The 21,531-nt window shown below is 41.7% G+C and overlaps 1 protein-coding gene across 2 annotated transcripts; it reads right to left on the bottom strand.

Annotated features, from left to right (window-relative positions):
* Positions 1-224: 224 nt before the first annotated feature.
* On the bottom strand, positions 225-18,924 carry VSIG2 (V-set and immunoglobulin domain containing 2). 2 transcript variants are annotated; one of them, XR_005558312.1, is made up of 8 exons: positions 18,787-18,924; positions 16,966-17,129; positions 14,765-14,972; positions 13,005-13,163; positions 11,750-11,869; positions 4,630-4,783; positions 1,966-2,266; positions 225-582 (listed from the first exon to the last, which is right to left on the bottom strand). XR_005558312.1 is itself a non-coding variant. In XM_039356581.1 (7 exons), exons 1-7 carry the CDS (start codon positions 18,851-18,853, stop codon positions 2,125-2,127), a joined length of 1,014 nt encoding a protein of 337 aa, XP_039212515.1. In that variant the 5' UTR covers positions 18,854-18,924; the 3' UTR covers positions 1,368-2,124. The 2 variants fall into 2 exon arrangements, 1 of the variants encoding a protein (XP_039212515.1); XM_039356581.1 differs by lacking the exon at positions 225-582 and having other exon boundaries at positions 1,368-2,266.
* Positions 18,925-21,531: the final 2,607 nt, after the last annotated feature.

Here is a 21,531-nt window from a genome sequence, read left to right as displayed (position 1 = left end):
TCCCCTCTCACTTGTGAATACTCTCCTGCTTGTCTTTCCTTTTTTCCTTAGATCTTCTTTCTCACCCACCGACAGTTTGGCAGAATCTGCTGCCCTTGTCTTTTTTAGTATCTCTCTCTCTCTCTCTTTCTCTCTCTCTCTCTCTTTCTCTTTTTGCACGTGATGTCTTCTACTAAGATGGAATGTCAATAAATAATGTTATGTAAAACAAGAGTGCTGAGGTCTTTAGTAGCAAGTGTATATTTTTAATTAAAAATCTTCCAGGCAGATGTAAAGGATGAAGCTGGGTAGATATCCAAAATGGGAAGAAAAATGAGGACGTTACAGCAGAAATCAGAATCCAGCAAAGTTCCACTTTCAGAGTTTTTATTTGTGTGGCATTCATGGCAATTCCTGCTTTAGCAGAACTTCAGTAGCAATTCTGGAAAACCGAGCTTTTAATCTCCCATTCAACATTTAAGAACTTTTCCTCTTCATTTCGTGGAGATGATTCCGAAGACATTATTGATGTCTAATTCCCCAGAAAGCTTCTTTGAATTGCAAATGCCTTTTTCCCATGGCAACCAAGAAACATAAGGGGTTCTAAGACAATTTAAGAACCAAACAATGTGAGATGCAGAAAAACATAGACCTAGAATCCACCAACATGAAAATGCCTTTTATGTTCCCAGAAGAATCCTTACTGTCATCCCTTGTATTAGGGTCACAATAAGTCCACATTCATTATAATGGGTGGAGGGAAAACAAACTGAAATCTTTGTGTTTACTTTTTGATAATGAATAGAAGTTTTGTGGGTTGATATACAGCCATACTTTGGCTTTACAAAACAGCAGCCCATGCAAAACTGCAAAGTGACATCCCATCCTACATATGAAGGGAAATGACTGTTTGCGCTTTTGCATTTATCCTGGAAACATATTGGCAAGTGAAGAAACATGTGCAACTTCTATTTGTCTACTCTTTGCACACTTGGAATATTGCATCCAGTTTGATCACCACGATGTAAAAAAGATGTTGAGACTCTAGAAAGAGTACAGAGAAGAGCAACAAAGATGATTAGGGGACTGGAGGCTAAAACATATAAGGAACGGGTTGCTAGAATTGGGTATGTCTAGTTTAATGAAGAGAAGGACAAGGGGGGGACATGATAGCAGTCTTCCAATATCTCAGGGGTTGCCCCGAAGAAGAAGGAGTCAAGCTATTCTCCAAAGCACCTGAGGGCAGGACAAGAAGCAACAGATGGAAACTAACCAAAGAGCGAAGCAACCTAAAACTAAGGAGAAACTTCCTGACAGTTAGAACAATTAATCAGTAGAACAACCTGCCTCCAGAAGCAGTAAATGCTCCAACACTGGAAGTTTTTAAGAAGAGACTGGACAGCCATTTGTCCAAAATGGTGTAGATTTTTCTGCCTGAGCAGGGGGTTGGACTAGATGACCTCCAAGGTCCCTTCCAACCTTACTACTATTACTATTTATTATTATTACTAAGTTCAAACAATTGTGGTTTCCAAACCGTCTCAAAGGACAGTTTCATGTAAAGCACTTGCAGTGTGGGAACTTTCTGCAACATGCCTCTCTTATGCCATACACCCTTCCCTCGTGAGTGACCATGTCCCTTAAAAAGAGTCTGGTTAGAGACAGAGATGTATATCAAAGAATAACTCCCCAGAAATGAAAGTTAAAACAGCAACTTCCATTCTGGCCACAGGCATTCAGTCATGAAAAGTGGTGAGCAGAAGAATCTACAGCACTTCTTCTGTTGAACCACATTCTTACTAGCATAGGAGATAGAATTAGACTTTTGCACCCTCAGTCTAGCTAAGAAATAAAAAAGTTGAAATGAAGATTTTTTTTTCCTTTTTCATGTGGTTACAGTTTCTTGACCTAACCTGCCCAAAGACACATGCCAAAAAGCAAATGGTACCAAGCAAGCATCACAAACAAATAAAACCTAAAACAAACCTGCAGGAAAGTAACTTAACAGTTACCAATGCAGCAAAAGGATTAGGAGTGGTAGATGAAGGCCAAGCAACATGGATGGGATGAGTTTTTCAGATGAATCCTACTTTCACTGCAGTAAAACAAAGCTGGCCTTTTAAGGGAAAAAATAGCGATGCAAATTCAGACTATGAAGTTCTTTAGTTGGGATTTGGTTGTACTGGCTGACCCAGGTCTAGAAGAGACATTTTCCAGGAGTTGGCTTTCTGATTTACTGTCCCTTCTCTCTTTGGGGCTGAAGATTCCAGGAGCAGTGGCATCCTCCCTTGAGAGAGAGAGACAGAGAGACAGAGAGACAGAGAGACAGAGAGAGACAGAGAGAGAGACAGAGAGAGACAGAGAGAGACAGAGAGAGAGAGAGAGGAAAAGAAAGAAAGAAAGAAAGAAAAAGAGAAAGAAAGGAAGGAAAGAAAGAAAGAGAGTGAGCGAGAGAGAGAGAGAAAGAAAGAAAGAAAGAAAGAAAGAAAGAAAGAAAGAAAGAAAGAAAGAGAAAGAGAGAGAAAGGAAGGAAGGAAGTAAAGAAAGAAAGAAAGAAAGAAAGAAAGAAAGAAAGAAAGAAAGAAAGAAAGAAAGAAAAGATTAGTTGACATCCAGAACTTTAGGTTTTAATCTTACAAGAGGCTCTGACTTTCAACAGTTTTTAAGAGATATGATTAGCTTTAAATATTGGTTGGCTTCCAACTCTTTAGGATCCATAGTTCATCTGGGATAGCTATACGCCATTCCCCATACTTCCTACTGATCTGCTGATATAAATATTCTTCACAGGTACTACCACCACTCCTTATCTGAAGAAACGGACAAAAAATATTCATTGTTGCCCAAAGCAGAGCATAAGCACTGGTATTTCATCCCACGTACCAAAGATAAAGTTAAAGGCTGCTTTAAATCAAATATTAGGAAGATGCACAATCCAGCTCTGGATTGCCTCGTTCAGATTTATTTAAAGCTATGTCGATTTTAGGTTTTCAAGATCTATTTGTTTTGTTTTTTTCCTATTAACCAGTTAGCTCCATCTATTGAAGGCTAGCACCAGGAAAGCAGACATGGCATGATAGAATGATCTGAGTTGCAGTACATGAACAGATGGGAGGTTATTTTTCATGCACACTTCTCACAAATTGAAGGAACTGCCAAATGATGGGTTTCCATAGCGTCAAAATTAAAGCTATCATGCAAAAGCTTTATCTTTGTCTTCTCTTCACAGACTTACTCTAGGGGAAAAATGATGGAGGAAAGACAGGTGAATTTGTGGCAGGTTTTGCAATAACACTCTGTTATCCTCGAGTGGAACAAATTGTATTTATTGCCCTACCAAAACATTGTTCGATTTTCCTTTGGCGATTCAACTGATTAGTGCCTAGGTGGGAATCTATCAAGCTAGGAAGTTGAAGAAACTTCCTGTGGCCAGCAACAGCAAACCCACTTTCAATCTATCCCTAAGAAATGGTCCATGGGCATTCCATGGAGTCATCAGGAGTTGAGTTTGGCTCCAAAGGCATGTTGCATTTAGGATTAAGAGGAATGAAGTTGTGTTGTTGTTTTTATCCCCTGGGTTAAACTGACAGGAGTCAGAAAACCTCCTAATGGGCTAAATACTACCAAGAGGTGTACAGCATATCCAGAACTACCTACTGCCAGCTGCATGACTCATTCATTGAAAATCCCAATCAAAATGGTTAATAAAAAAGCTTTTAGAGGTGGGAGGAATAAGGATGAAAGGGATTATTAATTGCCTTGCTTATGTGCAGCTAATCAATGTTGCTTTCCTTTAGGAATCAATAGACCAGGGGTGTCAAATTCAATTTCATTGAGGGCTGCATCAGCATTGCGGTTGCCCTTGGGGGGCTGGGTGGGTGTGGCCAAGGTGGGTGCAGCCTACTGGGTGGACGTGGATGGAGTGGGTGTGGCCTACTGGGTGGGCATGGCCACTTCTACATCGTTCGCGTCAAGGGTGCCTGTGGGGGCCTGGCCAGGAGTGGGATAGATCTGTGGGTCTCTGGCAGAAAGGGGTGGGACTGGGGCAAGCGCCAAGGCATGGTCCATTTCTTCATTCCTCACAAAGGGTGACACCTCCCCAGCATGCACCGAGAGGGTGGGGCCAACACAGCAGGGGCTGGTTCCTCGCTGTTTCTAGACGACCTTGTGGAGCTAAGAATGAATGCGTTTCAGCATAGATGGCCACCACAAAATTGTACATTGGCTCCTGGCCATTCTCTCACTGTTTCCAGGATAGCTTCATGGGCCACATGAAACCACTTCACGGGCCACATCCGGCCCCTGGGCTTTGTGTTTGACATGTCTGCAATAGACGAAGTGGCTGCTTTTAAAAAAAAAATCACAAAAAGGGAAACTTCCTTTCATTCATTTCCCCAATGAATTCCGTGTAAGGTTACCAAAGCACGTCTTGAATTAAAGCTTGAACTATTTTTGTGGAATAAGAAGGAAGAAAATTCTATTCTCTTGTCTTCTGGAAATCACACCCTTCAACCCAGTGGCCGAGTGCACTTGGCCACATGCATTTTCCCAGCTGCCTTGAGGACTCTTGGACTGAAAGTAAAGTAAGCAGAATAAAAACGGATAAATAGAAAAGAGTAAAGCCAAGGTGACTTGGGCAGCAGTTCTCACCTTATTTCATTTCCACTGTATTCAGACTGAGGCTTCTCCTTAGCCATCTTTTTTCTCCTGTGCTGCAAGACGTAGAGGACAATGGCTCCAAGCAGGAATAGGGCTAAGATGGCCCCAATAAGAGCTCCTGCAACGGCCCCAGCTTTTGAAATACCTACTTGTCAAAACACAGAAGACAAATCACCCGTTAGGCTCAGACTCTGAAAGTCTAACAAGGAGATGAAAAAGGTTGTAGAAGGTGCAAAAAAGTTGGCATTTTGCAAGCTTTTTTTTTCTTTAATGCAGTTGCAGAAAGGTGGGAATTCAAAGGAGGTTAAGTAACTTTCCATAAACCATATTCTATTTCCTGGGAGGGAGGGAGGGAGGGAGGGAGGGAGGGAGGGAGGGAGGGAGGGAGAGGGAGGGAAGAAAGAAGGAGGGAAGGAAGGAAGGAAGGAAGGAAGGAAGGAAGGAAGGAAGGAAGGAAGGAAGGAAGGAAGGAAGGAAGGAAGGAAGGAAGGAAATGTAGCTATCACATTCGGTCAAGCACAGTTCATTAGCTTTACAGAAAGCTTTTCTCATCAATTGATTTTTGAAAGGAAAGAGATGAACTGATTTTGTCCTGTATCCAAATACAGCACTAATTTTACCTGCCTGAGACAAAACATTGCATCTTAGGACATGGATAAACATCACAATACCAGGGAAGATCTTGTGGGGTTCTGCTCTATCTACCATTGTTACAGAAGGGAAGGGAAGGGAAGGGAAGGGAAGGGAAGATGGAAGAGAAAGGAAGATGGAAGAAAAAGGAAGGGGAGAAGGAGGGGGAGGGAAGGGGGCCGGGAAGGGAAGGGGAAAGGAAGGAAGGAAAGATGGAAGGGAAGGGAAGATAGAAGGGAAGGGAAGATGGAAGGGAAGGGTAGAGAAGGGAAGGAAGAGAGGAGGACTATAGTTGAATTAGAAAAAAAAATCTTAACAATAAGAGAACTTCAAGCAGAGAATAATGACTAAGAGAGCTTCTTTGCATTAGCTTTCTGGCTCTTCTTCCATGCTTTAGACTGAGATATTACAGGTTCTATTGCAAGAATGAGCATTTGTTATACCCAGCCTTGGTTCATGCATTTATTGTGACTGGTTTACACTGGTCCAGGGGTAGACAACCTCAGCTCTTTTATGACTCATGGACTTCAACTCCCAGAATCAGCTATGCTGACTCAGGAATTCTGGGAGTTGAAGTCCATGACTCATAAAAGAGCCAAGGTTGCCTACCCCTGCACTGGTCCATTTTGTATTTATTTTTGATTTCATTGTTGTTTTTTTTAACAATGTATGCCACCCAGTGTCACCACTGGTTAGTGGGGGGGGGTAACTTTATAAATTCCATAAACAAATCAACCAACAGATTTCAATGCATCAAAAACAACTGTGGAGACCCAATTTTTACTCTCGTGTGATTTGGAGTTGAGCTACCTGTTTTTAAAGAAAACTGTGGAATAAGAAATGTTGGCTACTCCTATCTTATTACAGTCCATCTAATGTTTTATTATATGAATGTTTTGTTGTTGTTGTTGTTCTGCACCTGGTAGTAGATAGTTTCATATGGCAATTTCAACCTCCACCACTCACTTTAAATCTCACCAAAGGCCCATAAACTTGGTCTTCATACAGAGAAATCTGAATTTTTAAATATTCTCACATAGTAAGTTTTGTCTGTGTCTATTTTAGGAGCTGTTCTCTATTTTTCCCACTTCTACTAAAACTCTCTTTCTTATATATTCCCCACCATATGATATCGGTATAGATGCTTAAAATATTGCTTCACACCATATGGCGTTTCTAAACTGCTTCGCTTTTATACACCATTCATCTTCAGAAATGTATTTGGAACAGGAGCAAATAAAGATCTCACTTTCTCAACTTCCCATAGCTTTTCCTCTGCCATATTCTAACAGAAGTGGGATTTATTTTTATTGAGAAAATGTATACCTCACTTTTCTGCTCATATAAGAACTCAAGGTGACTTACAAGAATCACACAGCATGCAGAGTTTAAAAACATGCCAGGAAAGAGAATACAAAATAACAGAGTTGGAAAGGATCTTGGAGGTCATCAAGTCCAGCCCTCTGCTCAAGCAGGAGACCCTATGCCATTTCACACAAGTGGCTGTCCAGTCTCTTCTTAAAAACCTCCACGATGGACATCACCCTGCCAACAAAAGTACAGTTGCAATGTATGGCTGTGAAAGGTTGGACCATAAGAAAGGCTGAGTGCCAAAGAATTGAGGCTTTTGAACTCTGGTGCTGAAGAAGACTCCTGCGAGTCCCCTGGACTGCAAGGCGATCAAACCAGTCAGTCCTAGAGGAGATCAACCCTGACTGCTCTTCAGAAGGCCAGATCCTGAAGCTGAAACTCAAGTACTTTGGCCACCTAATGAGAAGGAAGGACTCACTGGAGAAGAGTCTAATGCTGGGAAAAATTGAGGGCAATAGAAGAAGGAGACGACAGAGAATGAGATGGCTGGATGGAGTCACTGAAGCAGTAGGCGTGAGCTTAAAGGGACTCCAGAAGATGTAGAGGACAGGAAGGCCCGGAGGAATGTTGTCCATGGGGTCACGATGGGTCAGACATGACTTTGCAACTAACAACAACATGATGGAGCATCCACAACTTCTGAAAACAAGTGGTTACACTGGTTATTTGTTCTCACTGTCAGGAAATTTCTTCTCAGTTCTAGGTTGGTTTTTCCTTGATTAGTTTCCATCCATTGCTTCTTGTCCTGCCTTCAGGAGCTTTGGAGAGTAGGTTGACAATTTTGAACATCTTCTAGTCCAACTCCCTTCTCATCCAGGAAAACCTACACCAGTGATGACGAACCTTTTAGAGACCGAGTGCCCAAACTGCAACCCAAAACTCACTTATTTATCACCAGGTGCCAGGTGGGCGTGACCCATGGTGGGCGTGGCTGCAGTCATGGCAGACTGGATGGGTGTGGCCAATGTGGGCGTGGTCACCTCGATGTTGCTCAGGAGGGATGCCTGTGAGGGCCGGGCAGGGTTGGGGGAGATCCAGGGGGTCTCTGGCAGGTGGGGCGGTGGGCAGGAGGCTCATCCTGCGGGGTGAGGTGAGGCAAGGTGAGGCATGGCGGGGGCACCATTGTCGCAGGGCAAGGCGAGGCAGGGGCCGGGGCAGCTGCTGCCTGATGCCATCAGCCCCCACACACAGAGGCCAGCAAGCTCAGGGGGGGGGCGACAGTGCCCGTCAGCCACCACAGGTTGCCGGCCCCTTGACAGGTCCATGATGAAACTTGGAGTCCTTGGGAAGTCACTGATGTCCCATTGATTTATATTGTTGTGCTGCTGGTCATCTCTTCCTCCTGTTCACTCTTTATGGCTGGTTGATTGCGTAAGTCTCAAGTTTGGAATACATAGTCCGTGACTTATGACTACAATTGGGCCCAGAATCTCTATTGCTAAGCAAGGCAGTTGTTGACTGAGTTGCACCTGAATTTATAATCTTTTTTGCTTAGGTTGTTAAGCAAATCATTGCAGCTGCCAAGTAAATTGGAGGCCCCAACCTTTTGGGCACCAGGGACCGGTTACGTGGAGAGAGGATTTTCCATGGAATGGAGGAGCATGGTTTTGTGTGCTGCCTGCATCTCCCAAATGGGGCTTTGCTTGTTTGTGCAGACTGGTTGCTGATATGCCAGTCCATGGATCGGGGGCTGGGGACCCCAAAGTAAATCATGCAGTTGTTAAGTAAATCCAGCTTCCCATAGACTTTGCTTGTCAGAAGCTGGCTGGGAAGATTACAAATGGTAATCATGTGGTCCCAGAATGCCGCAACCATCACTTGCCAAGCACCCAAATTAGGATCCCCTGACCAGGGTTATGTCATGATGGTTGTAGGTGAAGGATTGGCTGTAACTCACTTTTTCAGGACTGTTGTAACTTTGAACAGTCGCGAAATGAATGGTTTGTCAATTCTACTTTTACCTAAACGAATATCTCCTGAGCGTGATTTAAGTCAAGATTGAAGAGATTAAGATCCATCTGATGTGATTAAGGAGATGTGAGAATACATTCTAAACCTAAAGATAATAGCAGAAGGCAGGGTTGCATTTCATGTGTGTGTGTGTGTGTGTTTGTGTGAACATGTGCAGATATGTGTCTTCATCCTTTCCCTCTGCTAGTTCCCAATTTAAGCAACCTCCCACCAGAGTTGTCATTACTCTACAAACTTGAAATCGTGTTGTCAGGAGCCAAGGTGAAATACTTCTTTTCTCTCCCCGAGAAGAAAAGCTATAATTATATACTCTAATTTAACTTTACGCTCTCATATCATCAGAGAATTCTGCCCCCCCTTACTTTATCCCTCGGGATTCTTCCAAGTCCTAAAACACACCTTTGAAAAACAAACTGTAACATAGATCTCAGCTTGAAATGCATACTTGGTTTTCCTATCGCTTTCTCCATCACATCTCCCTCTCTTCTGCAAGCCTCCCAGCCATTTTGCCCTGCTTCTAATTTCTCCTTCCAGTTGATGTTCAGCAAAAAAACAAGGCTTGCGAGTGGGAGAGCTGTCCACGGAAGTGAGAGCTAATTAATGAAAGGAACTGACCTGAGTAGGAGGCAAATTAAAAAAAAAGGGGGGGGATATGAGTTGTTCAGGCAGAATTGGAAAGTTGAAATAGTCCACAAATTACTTAATGGCGATCAAGGAACTGAACGTGAATGGACAATGATTTAATTCCAGAATATTTTTTGGCATTAGAAAAAAACCAACAATAGTCCTTCTTCTTCTTCTTCTTCTTCTTCTTCTTCTTCTTCTTCTTCTTCTTCTTCTTCTTCTTCTTCTTCTTCTTCTTCTTCTTCTTCTTCTTCTTCTCTTCTTCTTCTTCTTCTTATTCTTCTTCTTCTTCTTCTTCTTCTTCTTCTTCTTCTTCTTCTTCTTCTTCTTCTTCTTCTTCTTCTTCTTCCTCCTCCTCCTCCTCCTCCTCCTCCTCCTCCTCCTCCTTGAATCACTGCTTCTTCAGTGAATTGCTACAGTTGTTAAGTTAGTACCATGGTTGTTAAGTGAATCTGGCTTTCCCATTGCAACCATCATAAATATGAGTCAGTTGCCAAGCTTTGATCACGTGACCATGGGGAAGCTGCAACGGGCATGTGAAAAATAGACACGTCCCCTTTTTCCGTGCCGTTGTAACTTCAAACAGTCACTGAATGAACTGTTGTGAGTTGTGGACCACCTGTACTGCAATATCCAACCTCTAGAGCGAGAAGAGATGGAGCACAGAGAGGTATCCAATCCATTGGGAACAAAGCAGTTCTTTCCTAGGTGATCTTGGAAAGGGAAGGTGATGGAAACTGCAAACTATTTTTTTTTAAAGGAAAAGCAAATCTTCATTTTAAAAAAGGGGCTTTGAACAAATCCCATTTTAACTGGGAGACACACTAACCGGTGTGTTTGGGTGGGTCAGGTCTGGGTCAGGTTTGGGTGGGTCAGGTTTGGGTGGGTCAGGTCTGCCATCTTCCACGGGCGCCTGGCTGGCCTCCTGCCATCAAAGGCAAAGATGGGCAGAAGGGCAAGGGGAGAGCAAGGAACGGAACAAATGGGCAATACACCTGTATGGGGAATGGATGGGAAATAGGGAGGGGGAGGGATGACAGTCTGATGAAGACCAGGGAAGCATGAAAGGAGTTGCTGCCAGCTCTCAGAGCCACACAGCCTGAGATTGAAATGTGGATTATCCCAAACATCTCAGCCTTCTATGTGGCTCTTCATCGGCTGAAGATGGACGGGTCATGGGGGGGAGGGCTGGGATGAGGGGAAAAGTTGTAACCTTTTTCATGCGGGAAATTTAGTTCTAGCCTGACTTTGCCGTAAGCAGTATCCTTTAGTCAAAGAACCAAATGGAGTTGAAGATCTTTCTTTCCTAAGGGACCTAACTGGAGCAGGTCTGACATTCTGCTACATCTGAAGGGGTCTAACCTGTTTATGGGGGTCATTTCATGCAGTGGTTGAAACCCAATGATAAACATTTTTCTTGTCGTGAAGGGGAGAGGGAAGAAAGATACAGGTTTGAAAAATGTTCTGTGACAGTTTGCCAAAAGAAAGCTAGTACGCTGAAGATCAGTAAAATCTTATCCTTGCTGGGTTGTTTCCTCTTGGAATATTTAAAGACGTCACCATCTTTCTTACAGCCTTCACTGCGGCCTGCTTTGCATGAAAAGTTTTACCATTTATCTCTTTTACCAAAAGTCTAAATGAGACCAAGAAAATCTGGGACAGGAGGGAGAGGGGCAGGTCAAATGGTGCCCTGGACAGAAAACCATGGATGCTGGCACAAAAGCCCACCGCGATCCTTTTCCCACCTGATTTCATCTGATTTTCAAGATTCTAAAAAATAATAATGGAGATCTTGGATGAAGCAAAGACAATTTCCAGTTTTTAACATTTATAAGAATGCCTCTGGACCCACCTGAATGTCTCCAGAAGATTCTTAGAAAATCAAAACAGTAATGTTCGCTCAGCATGTGGCTGGCACGATGCCCATGTGCCCAGAAAGTCTGAGCAAAAAAAAGCATAAATAGTGTAAACAGCATCACTAGATGGCACTATATACTCGTAGAGATTTGCTGGGACAGTGGGAATCTGTGCAAATCGAGAAATCTAGTCAAGTTTTAATGGATAGGACCAAAAAAACCAGGACCTCTTTTAAAGAATGGGAAGTGGCAATCTAACAGGTCCAAGACGTAGTAAAATGAGCTCAGAATTCGATCCTTATTAGCCAACACCTAACAGAATGGCATCACTGTCCAAAATCTGGGGGGGAAATTCCAAATCTTTTATGACAAGCTGAAGTTAGCTGTTTACTTGCTACTTCCATTCACACAATTTTCCTAACCCAGTTACTAAACTAACCCATTTGTAATTTACAGTGAATCATTCACAAAACATACCTAGTATAAGCCACTAGAACAAAGCCAAGGTTAAAAACTATTCAGACTTAATAAGATATGCACGTACCTGCCTACTAAGTTTCTAAATGAGTTGGTTAAGAATCTTGCATGAAAAGATACCATTATCAGGTATTCAGAAAGATTAACAAAAAGAGTCCCTTGGTCTACTGACAAGTCCTCACCTGTCACATGGAGAGAGATTTGGCAGCTATGGTGTCCAAACTCATTGGTAGCAGTGCAGCTGTAGGTACCAGACAACTGAAGTGTGAGGTTGGTCAATAGGAGAGTTCCCTTTTCTTGGTCTGGGGAAAGAAATCAAAATTGAATAAGAAAGTAACTCCCAATTGAATACCTGTGGCTCAGGATTGAACTGTGGAATCCTTGGTGCTTTCTGAGCTTGGTTGTTTGTTTGCAGATATTTCATTACCTGACTAGGTAACAACATCAGTGCTAGTGAGTGTGGGGTTTGCTGATTGTTTATATACAGTACAGTAGCTTACCCTGCCAGGGGGTTTGAATGCCAAGCTTCTAGGAATTCCTTAGTCTTCTTTGATTTGGCTTAGTCTAGGAAAGCCAGGTTTCCCAATTGAAATTACGGTTCAGTCTGTCCATGTATTATGAGGATTGTAAGTTTTCCTTGGGGCTACTTGGTCTTTTGGTTTACTTAAGACGTTTACCTACGGTAATGTGCTTAACAAAAGTCCCAGTAGCCCAAGAAGAAAAAACATACAGTGTAAGGACTGTAACAGACACTAGGTAGGATAGGCAGGCAGAAGACATTCATGAACACCAACTTACAGTCAGAAGACATGACAAAATAAGGGGGGAAAGTTGTTATTCCAGGCCAGTCTTCGTTGAGAATGTCCTTCAGTATTTTGAGAAGATCAATTTGAAAGTAGAACTAGAAGAACAGCTTTCTCCAGCCTTACATTGGAACTACACACCCAGAGACTGCAACATTCTGAAATTATTCCATATTTTGACCTTCCTCTTGTAGAATTTCCTCCTTAATAACATTATGGAGGAGATCACTATATTAAGAAAGTGATTACAGGGAACATGATTCCATAAGATTCTTCTGTAATTGAACACATCTGCTTCCACATTGTCTACTGTTTTGGAAGCTGCTTTTGATCAAACACCTGGAACTTCCTTAAAATGGTTATCATCAATCAAGGTGATATGTGGGACTACAGAGTATCTGATACCTATTCAGAAGACTATTTATATTAATCTAGAGGTTAATATTTATTAAACACAAAACAAGTCCACTGTTAGTCCAACTGTAGCCTGCTGCAATTATACCAGTATACTTGGTTTAAAATCATCCATCCATCCATCCATCCATCCATCCATCCATCCACCCATCCATTCATCCACCCACCCTACTCTCTGCTTTGGCATGTCCTTTACCAAGAAAGACTGCCCTTCACCTACTTTGCACCATGTTGGAGGTAGGAAGTGGCTGTTTAGAATCCAGCAGAGTCCAAGAATAAATTGGGGAGGGCACACCTTCAGAAGAACTGCAGGAGAAGCTGACATCTGATCCAATAGGTGCGGAGGTGGACCCTTTACAGACTGGTGTGGATGGTGGCACTGATAAGAAAGGAGGAATTCAATACCAGGAACTTAAGGAAGTTAAAATATGTGGGTGATATAGATCAGTGTTTCTCAACCTTGACAATTTTAAGGCATGTGGACTTCAACTCCCAGAATTCCACAGCCAGCATTGCTGGTTGTGGAATTCTGGGAGTTGAAGTCCACATGCCTTAAAATTGTCAAGGTTGAGAAACACTGATATAGATAGATCTTTTGCCACTAAGACTGAGAAGTTTGACTCACCCCCCTCTTTAAATCTGGCACCCTCCAGAACAGGGGTTGGCAACCCATGGCTCCCCAGCCACATGTGGCTCTTTCATCCCCCTGCTGTGGCTCTCTGTCACTCAAAATATGCATCACAACTGCCAATGTGTGACACCTGCTGGCATGAGATTGATTGTGCTTTTCCACCTCTGGTAAGCCAACCATGGATAAATCCAAGAAAATAAAAATTTGAGAAGAAAACAGAACACGTAATGCTACGTGGGCAGATTCATTTCCTTTCACTACTAATTGAATTTAATTAAGTTCGGCTTTTTATGTCATAAATACGAGGAGGACTCAAATAGACATTGAGTATTTTATTTGAAAATAACCTTCGACCCAGCGTCTTTTTTTCGGAGTTCAAAATGTTTTTGTTGCATGCAGAAATTTAAAATTTGTTTTCTCTGTAGCAGTTCATTGATTTCATAAATGCAACATACTATAGTTTTTTTATACATAGCATAAAGGTAAAAAAAACAAAACGATATGTGCAGTGTTATCTTCATTTTAGATGTCAAAAGGGTTTTGTGGCTCCCGATGTTTTTTTTGTGGAAAACAGGTCCAAATGGCTCTTTGAGTGTTTAAGGTTGCCGACTCCTGCTCTACATTTAGTCACTATCTGCTTGGTGGACATGAAAAAATGCTAAATATTTTGAATACAAAATACATACACTGCTAGAGAAGGTTGTAAAATTAGGATTCAATTGAAGCCTTTTTTCTTTTTCTTCCCCCCCCCCTTTTCCCCTTTTTTTGGTTTCACATTTACTAGTTTTTTCTTTGAATCCATTTCTTATTGCATATGTAAAATCTTTAAATTAAAAAAATACTACTTAAAAATAGCACTACCGAAAACCATCATCTTTATCTTTGATCAGTAGGCTCATTCAGCCTTGCCTGACCTGGTGGCCTTGTCTGTGACATGGCTGACATTCCTCTCCTTCTCAGTTGCCATGGATATTCAATATTCCCCAGTAAGCTGACTTCCACATCTTTTGGAAGATCATACTCATAGTCCCTAACTAACAAAGCCATATAGAACTGCCCGTTCCAGAGCTTTCTAATGCCTGTGGGACTCTAACCCCCATCACCCCCCCGCCAGCAGGTGAAAATGTCTATCTCCTACAAATAAAGGCATTTGTCAAACAACTTTGACAGATGCATTTATTTATGAAATTCAGGGTAAGATGTTTTGGGTAATGATCAAAACGATTTGTACCTGCCTGCAACTCAAGCCGAGGATTTTAATCTCGGTCCATTTTATGCAATAAGTTAAAGAGCTAGAATTGTGTGTATGCCAACCAATTCAATATTTTTTTTTTAAAAAAAGGACTTACTTAAAACTACAAGTTTCACAAGCCCGGTACCAGTGCCATAGAAATCTGGGGGGTTGTTTACTTCGCAGATGTAAGTGCCAGCATCCGATGGATGGAGATTGTTCAGCTGGATGGAAGCATCTCCCAGCGTGGGAGGATTGTGAAGGAGGCTGAGCCGGTCAGCTTGCCCACCTGGTTTGTAGAGCTCATTATTTGCAAAATACAGAATCTGAAATGAGATGGGAGGGTTACCTGCACGAAAGAAGGAACCTGTACAAAGACTCAGAACAGGCACTCCTCGGTTTACAACAGTTCATTTAGTCCCTGAAAAAAGTAACTTATGACCCCTTTTCACTGTTATGAACGTTCTACCATCCCCATGGTCATGTGACCAAAGTTCATTTGCTTGGCAAACTGGTTCATATTTATGACCATCGCTGTGTCCCATGGTCATGTGATTCCTTTGGCGACCGTCTGACAAGCAAAATCAATGGGGAAGCCAGATAACAATTGGGTTATTAACTTATCAACTGTATTGATTCACTGAACAACTGTAGCAAGAAAGGTCATAAAATGGGGCAAAATTTACTTAACAATTGTCTCCCTTAACAACGGAAATTTGGGCTCAATTGTAGTCGTGAAAGTGGTAAATAAATCCGAGGACCAGGAGAAAATCATAAACAAAACTGTTTAATCTACAAAAGTACTGAGGCCAAACTACCGACATTGTCAGACGACATTGTCAGAGTATAAAGCACTGGATCCGGGAGTTCGTTTATATAACTGGCTGCCTCTGCGCCCTAGCCCTCGACCTGGTCATTGGTCTGCTCATTAATACTGGAGGTATTGTTCTTAAATTGTACTCATCAGTGTGTTGTCAGTTTTCAAAGTTGGCCGATGAAAGCTCAGTACCTTTGTTTTGTTTATGATTTTATCCTGGTGCTCAGATTTATTTACCATTTTCACGACATGTGTATACCTGGGATTCGTGTTTTTAATATAATTAAGGATACACACACACACACATACACACACACACACATACACACACACAGTGCCAACATCCATTGTTCTCTTTTCATAAAATTTCTTCCGCTGCGGAAGAGGATGAATGAAGATTTGTACCTTATCTGCAAAATGTTCTGAGTATTTTTTTTAAAAAATGTGATGTATCAGAACAGATTTCATAATTGCAGATCTGGAGAGAACTGGGAAGTTTTATTCCATATTTTTCCAACACTCTGAAGCCATCCTAGTTATTCAAATTTCCCAACCTGAAAAATCCCCATGAGATTCAGGACTGGGGTGGGTCAATTTTAGATTGATTTGGGGGGGGGGAGGAGGCATCTGATAGAGCAAAATAATAGTGATCAACCTTTCCCCATTGGCAGTTTTTTCCTCTTGAATTTCCATGGCACAATTTTGTTCCATTTTCCAGAAGGCTGGGGAAGAGTTAAGGGTGGGAACAAGAGAGTTTCCACTCCCATCCCTTCCTTTTTTAAATTTCCAGATCCCACTGATGAAATGTAATTATCTTGCTGCCCAATTTTGGCAGCTGATTTCTGAAAGTGCTTGGAGAGCTCCAAAGATAGTGATGGAGCTGAAGATGAAGTGGCTGAGAGTGTAAGTAGCCCACTATTTCTTTAGCATGTTCTCACCCTAGTTTTTTAATGGAAAGGAACTCCTGATCTTCAAGAAACCTAGAATATTTTAACCAATTAATTGATTGGGAGTGAGGATAAGAGAAGTAAAATCTGGTGGTGCAGTGGTTAGAATGCAGCATTGCAAGTAAACTCTGCCCATTGCCAGGAGTTCGATCATGACTGGCTCAAGGTTGACTCAGCCTTCCATCCTTCGGAGGTCGGTAAAATGAAGACCCAGATTGTTGGCAGCAATATGCTGACACTGTAAACCACTTAGAGAGATCTGTAAAGCACTGTGAAGCGATATATAAGTCTAAGTGCTATTGCTACTGATATTTCTGCTTCTCTGTTTTGGATCTTTTGCATCACTCTCCCATCCCCAATGATTCAGAGGCCACACGGAGTCTTGATTTTATACTGATACTAATTTTAGAAGCAAAATTCAAGTTAAATGCTGTGGATTTATAGTTACTTCCCTTTTTCTTCCTAATCCTCAATGACAATACTGGAAAAGTGTATCCCTATATGGTTTCTTCACCCTCTGTTTTTCCTGCCTGCTCCTGCCTTGCTCTCTTTCACCTGTGATCCAGCATCAGGAGCCGTTGAGCCACCAGCAAACCTCCATTCCAAAACAAAGTTTTTGCCAACCGATGTTTTATAGTGACAAGGAATTTTCACGTTTGAACCTTTCTGCTGCATCACGGGATCATGTGGCACAGTCACTTCCACACAGCCCCCATAGTCTATGAGGGGAATGGAAAAGAAATGTTTAGAACATAGAATAATAGGGATGGAAAGGAACTTGGTGGTCTTCTAGTCCAACTCCCTGCTCAAGCAGGAGATCCTACACCGTTGGACAAATGGCTGTCTGGTCTCTTCTTAAAAACCTCCAGTGACGGGTCACCCACAACTTCTGGAGGCAAACTGTTCTCACTGACAGGAAATTTCTCCTTAATTCTAGGTTGGATCTGTCTTTAACAAGCTTCCACTTATGACTTCTTGTCCTGCCCTCAGGCACTTTGGAGAATAAATTGAGCCCCTTTTCTCTGTGAGAGACCCTCATGAAATACTACCCGATTATCCCTAGTCTTTCTCTTCCTTGGACTAGAGCAGGAGTAGGCAACCTTGGCTCTTTTATGACTCATGGACTTCAACTTCCAGAATTCCTGAGCCAGCATGGCTCAGCTTGGAAACATCTCCCTTTCCCCTCAACATGGCTGGCTCAGGAATTCTGGGAGTTGAAGTCCACGAATCATAAAAGAGCCAAGGTTGCCTACCCCTGGACTAGACATATGTTTGTTTGGACCTTGAATTAGGGCCTCTTTCTCTCTTAAGGTGCCAGTTTCAAGAAATGACCCAGTACAGTTTCCTAATGGCTTGATCTTATCTCCCTATATTAGCCTGCAATTTCTTAAAATGTCCACCGCATCTAATGGCACAGTTCTGATTCTAAATGACACTAACAAACAACTCTTCAGGGCTTGTTGGCAGATCCAGATTCCTCTTGATTCCATCCTTTTGGGAAATCAAACTGACCCAGTTTAGCTCCAATTTGATTTTTTAAAATCAATTTGGAGAGAATCAACCAACCAACCAACTGAGATATGAACAAACCACAAAAACCATCCAAACCATCAAATCTATTTAAGGACTTCCAATTTGATTCAACACTCTGATTCTTTTTTCTGACTCAGAACAAGGATTTTGCTAAACAACCATGGGAAAACAAGTCATAAAATCAAGTTGGGTCCTGCAGTGAACCACTTAATGACTGAAATGACCTATGCTGGAAATTCCAGGCTGAGTTGTGGTTGAGCCTGTGCAACTACTATTAATATCAGTCGAAATAGAATGATTGGTGCGCCTCAAATGTTTGGCTATTTCATTGCAGTGTTTAATGCACTTTAAAAAGTGTTAATGACGGTTCTATCACCGGGCAAAAAGCATAAACATAAGGCTACTTTTGCCTCCAAAAGTGAGGAAAAACCCTGTCAGGCTTAGTAAAATCAAATAGTACTTGAAGATTGTACGTTCAACCTCCAAGGGGACAATTCCTTCAAGAGCAAGTCTAGGGCTACAAGATCTGGAATGAAAACCCACTGGATGATCTAAGTTCCGGCTTTCTGTGTTTCTTCGCCATTGTGATCATCTGGATTGTTGCAGCCCAGATCCCCTCCTTCTAAGGAGCAGAAGAGATGCCACTTCACTAATAACTTCCTTTTCCCTCCCCATTCCCTTTTCCTTTAGTGTCATGTCTGTCATTCTGGGCAAAAAAAACAACAACAGTCTTATCTTTTTATATTTTATATTGAATTGCCCATAAAATAAGGCACTTTATGATCGTAGCATTATGGTACAATAATAAACAATAAACTCTAATTTTAAATCTAAGGTACTTACTAAAAGACCAAAGGAAGAGCAGAGAGCAGGAAAGTCGACAACTCCAAAAGACCACGTTGGGGTCCATTTCTCAGGAAAAATAACAAGACTACGACTTTCCTGGGAGAATTGAAACTCGACTGAAACCAGGTAGAACTGTTCTTTATCTTGCAGGGAAGTGAGAGCAAACAATTATGGCCAGGCTGAATCATGCTACAGCACAAAGCTGCTTGTGATATGGAAGGTTAACCCGGTGTGCCTTCTCATACCTTGCACACACTGCTACTCAAAATTGGTTCTCACAACTAGCATTATCACTCTTGTGCCTTCCTTATTTGGTATCTATATTTCAAAAGCCAAACGCCAATAATGTCTTGGTCTTTGTCCTGGGGCTTTTCCAATGCGGGATAATAAGGAACTGCATCGTTTTGCATTTTAATTTGCTTTGCATTTGGATTTGAACCATGGTGGTGCAGTGGTTAGCATGCAGTATTGCAGGATAATTCTGCTGACTGCCAGCAGTTCGATTCTGAATGTCTCAAAGTTGACTTAGCCTTCCATCCTTCTGAGGTTGGTAAAATGAGGACCCAGATTATTGGGGACAATAGCCTGACTCTGTAAACTGCTTAGAGAAGATATAAAGCACTGTGAAGCAGTATATAAGTCTAAGTGCTATTGCTGTTTGTGTGTTTAAAGACTATATGACAGGGGGCCAGGTTATCTTTCCCTAAGGACATCTACCTGTCCTACTGGGTCAGATAGGGTGGGCACACACTCCTAGTTCCATCTGCTAAATATTGTCATTGGATAGGAGCTAGGAAGTGTGACTTTTCTGTGGCCTTTTCCATGGCAGCCCCTGCCCTATGAAACAAGCTGTCCCCTGAAATTCAACCAGCCTCCACCCTTTTAACCTTCTGTAAGGCTTTGAAGATCTGACTCCCCCCCCCCAAGCACTGGGAGAAGACTAGATAATTGCACATTAGAACTTTGATTGGCACCGAGTTTTCATTTGTACGTGTTTGGTTTGAATAGTTCTAATGTGTTTTTATGCAATTTTAATTTTGGATTGAGAGCCATCCAGAGTATGTTATAAGATGGTCAGATAAACCTGTATGAAGTGCAGTGGAAAAAAAATCCCCTTAGGCTATATTTAATTATGACCCATTTCCATGTATCTGAAAATAAATGTGTCTAGTCTTCGTATACCAATGGCTTTCAGAAGCACTCCACGGTGATCTAGCTGAGCTTTAAATACAAACATGTATGCGTAAATGTCTACCTACATACTGAAATCATAGAATCAATGACATGGTTTCCTTCTACAAAAGAAATACAAACATCACTCTGAGAAATCATTAACTAAGCTACTGAAAGAAACAAACGCCCGCCAAGCAAACAATTTTTCCAGATAACTTCATTAGAACACTGCAACCGCCCTTTGTCAAATACCTTTAACCCACCTATTATCCTGGGTTAAATCAGGGCCTTACATTAGCTGCACCGTATTTTGCCAGGCATGGAATTCACCAATACCAAGTTTTGTTTTGAGAATGCAACATTATTGTTCTTGTTTAACAGAATAACAGAGTTGGAAGGGACCTTGGAGATAATAGCAATAACAATACTACTAATACTGCTAATACTGCTAATACTACTACTACTACTACTACTACTACTACTACTACTACTACTACTACTACTAATAATAATAATAATAGTTGGAAGTGATCTTGGAGGTCATCTAGTCCAAACCTTGCTCAGGCAGGAAACCCTATACCATTTCAGACAAATGGCTGTCCAGTCTCTTCTTGAAAATTTCCAGTGTTGGAGCATTCACAGCTTCTGGAGGCAGGTTGTTCCACTGGTTAATTGTTCTAACTGTCAGGCAGTTTCTCCTTAGTTCTAGGTTTCTTCTCTCTTTGGTTAGTTTCTATCCGCTGCTTCTTGTCTTGCCTTCAGGCGCTTTGGAGAACAGCTTGACTCCCTCTTCTTGGGGGCAGCCCCTGAGATATTGGAACACTGCTATCATGTCCCCCCTCGTCCTTCTCTTCATTAATCTAGACATACCCAATTCCAGCAGCCGTTCCTTATATGTTTTAGCTTCCAGCCCCCTAATCATCTTTGTTGCTCTTCTCTGTACTCTTTCTAGAGTCTCAACATCTTTTTTACATCATGGTGAACAAAACTGGATGCAGTATTCCAAGTGTGGCCTTACCAAGATCTTCTGCTCCAACCCCCTGCTCAAGTTAGAGACCCTATACTATTCCAAACAAATGATTGTCCAGTTTCTTCTTAAAAGCCTCTAATGATGAGCATCCACAACTTCTGAAAGCAAGCCTTATTTTAATTGATTTTTGTTTAGGGCTGTTGAGTTTATTTTTTTTTAACCTTGCGTTTCTATTTGCTTCTATTCTTCATTCCTATATCGTTTCATATCATTTTAATTCCTGTTGTAAAAAGAAAACAATTAAGAAATCTGGAACTTTAGTTCAGTGGGAAAATAAAGGAACGTTGTAATAAGTGTATGCCCCTTCCCACACACAGACACACAGGCAAGTCCCATGCAAACTGCCTTACTACGGCTGGTTTTAGTTGATATAAAAACAAATACTTTTAATGATTGTTTATGAAAAATAATACATTTCAAAACTGTACATAAAAATTCTTCAGTGTATCCCTACCTTCCCACATAACAGAAGGATCTTATTGCCATTGAAAAATAAAAATAGCTAGCATGAAAATGGTTAGAGGACTCCAGTCCAGATT

The sequence above is a fragment of the Crotalus tigris genome, unplaced genomic scaffold, assembly GCF_016545835.1.
Source record: "Crotalus tigris isolate CLP2741 ecotype Arizona unplaced genomic scaffold, ASM1654583v1 scf7180000018825.4774228, whole genome shotgun sequence".
Lineage (NCBI taxonomy): Eukaryota > Metazoa > Chordata > Lepidosauria > Squamata > Viperidae > Crotalus > Crotalus tigris.
Note: the sequence above shows the minus strand (reverse complement) of the source record. Positions and strands in the feature narration are given on the sequence as shown.

Bases quoted from the DNA above. Each gene is read 5' to 3' on its own strand.
- VSIG2 (XM_039356581.1), bottom strand. From the start codon at position 18,853: ATGGACCCCAACGTGGTCTTTTGGAGTTGTCGACTTTCCTGCTCTCTG. The intron at 14,973-16,965 runs GTGAAAGAGAGC...ATCTCATTTCAG, and splicing joins CTCCTGATGCTGGATCACAG to ATTCTGTATTTTGCAAATAA. The intron at 13,164-14,764 runs GTAAGTCCTTTT...CTTTCTTATCAG, and splicing joins TGTGAAACTTGTAGTTTTAA to TGCCACCATCCACACCAGTC.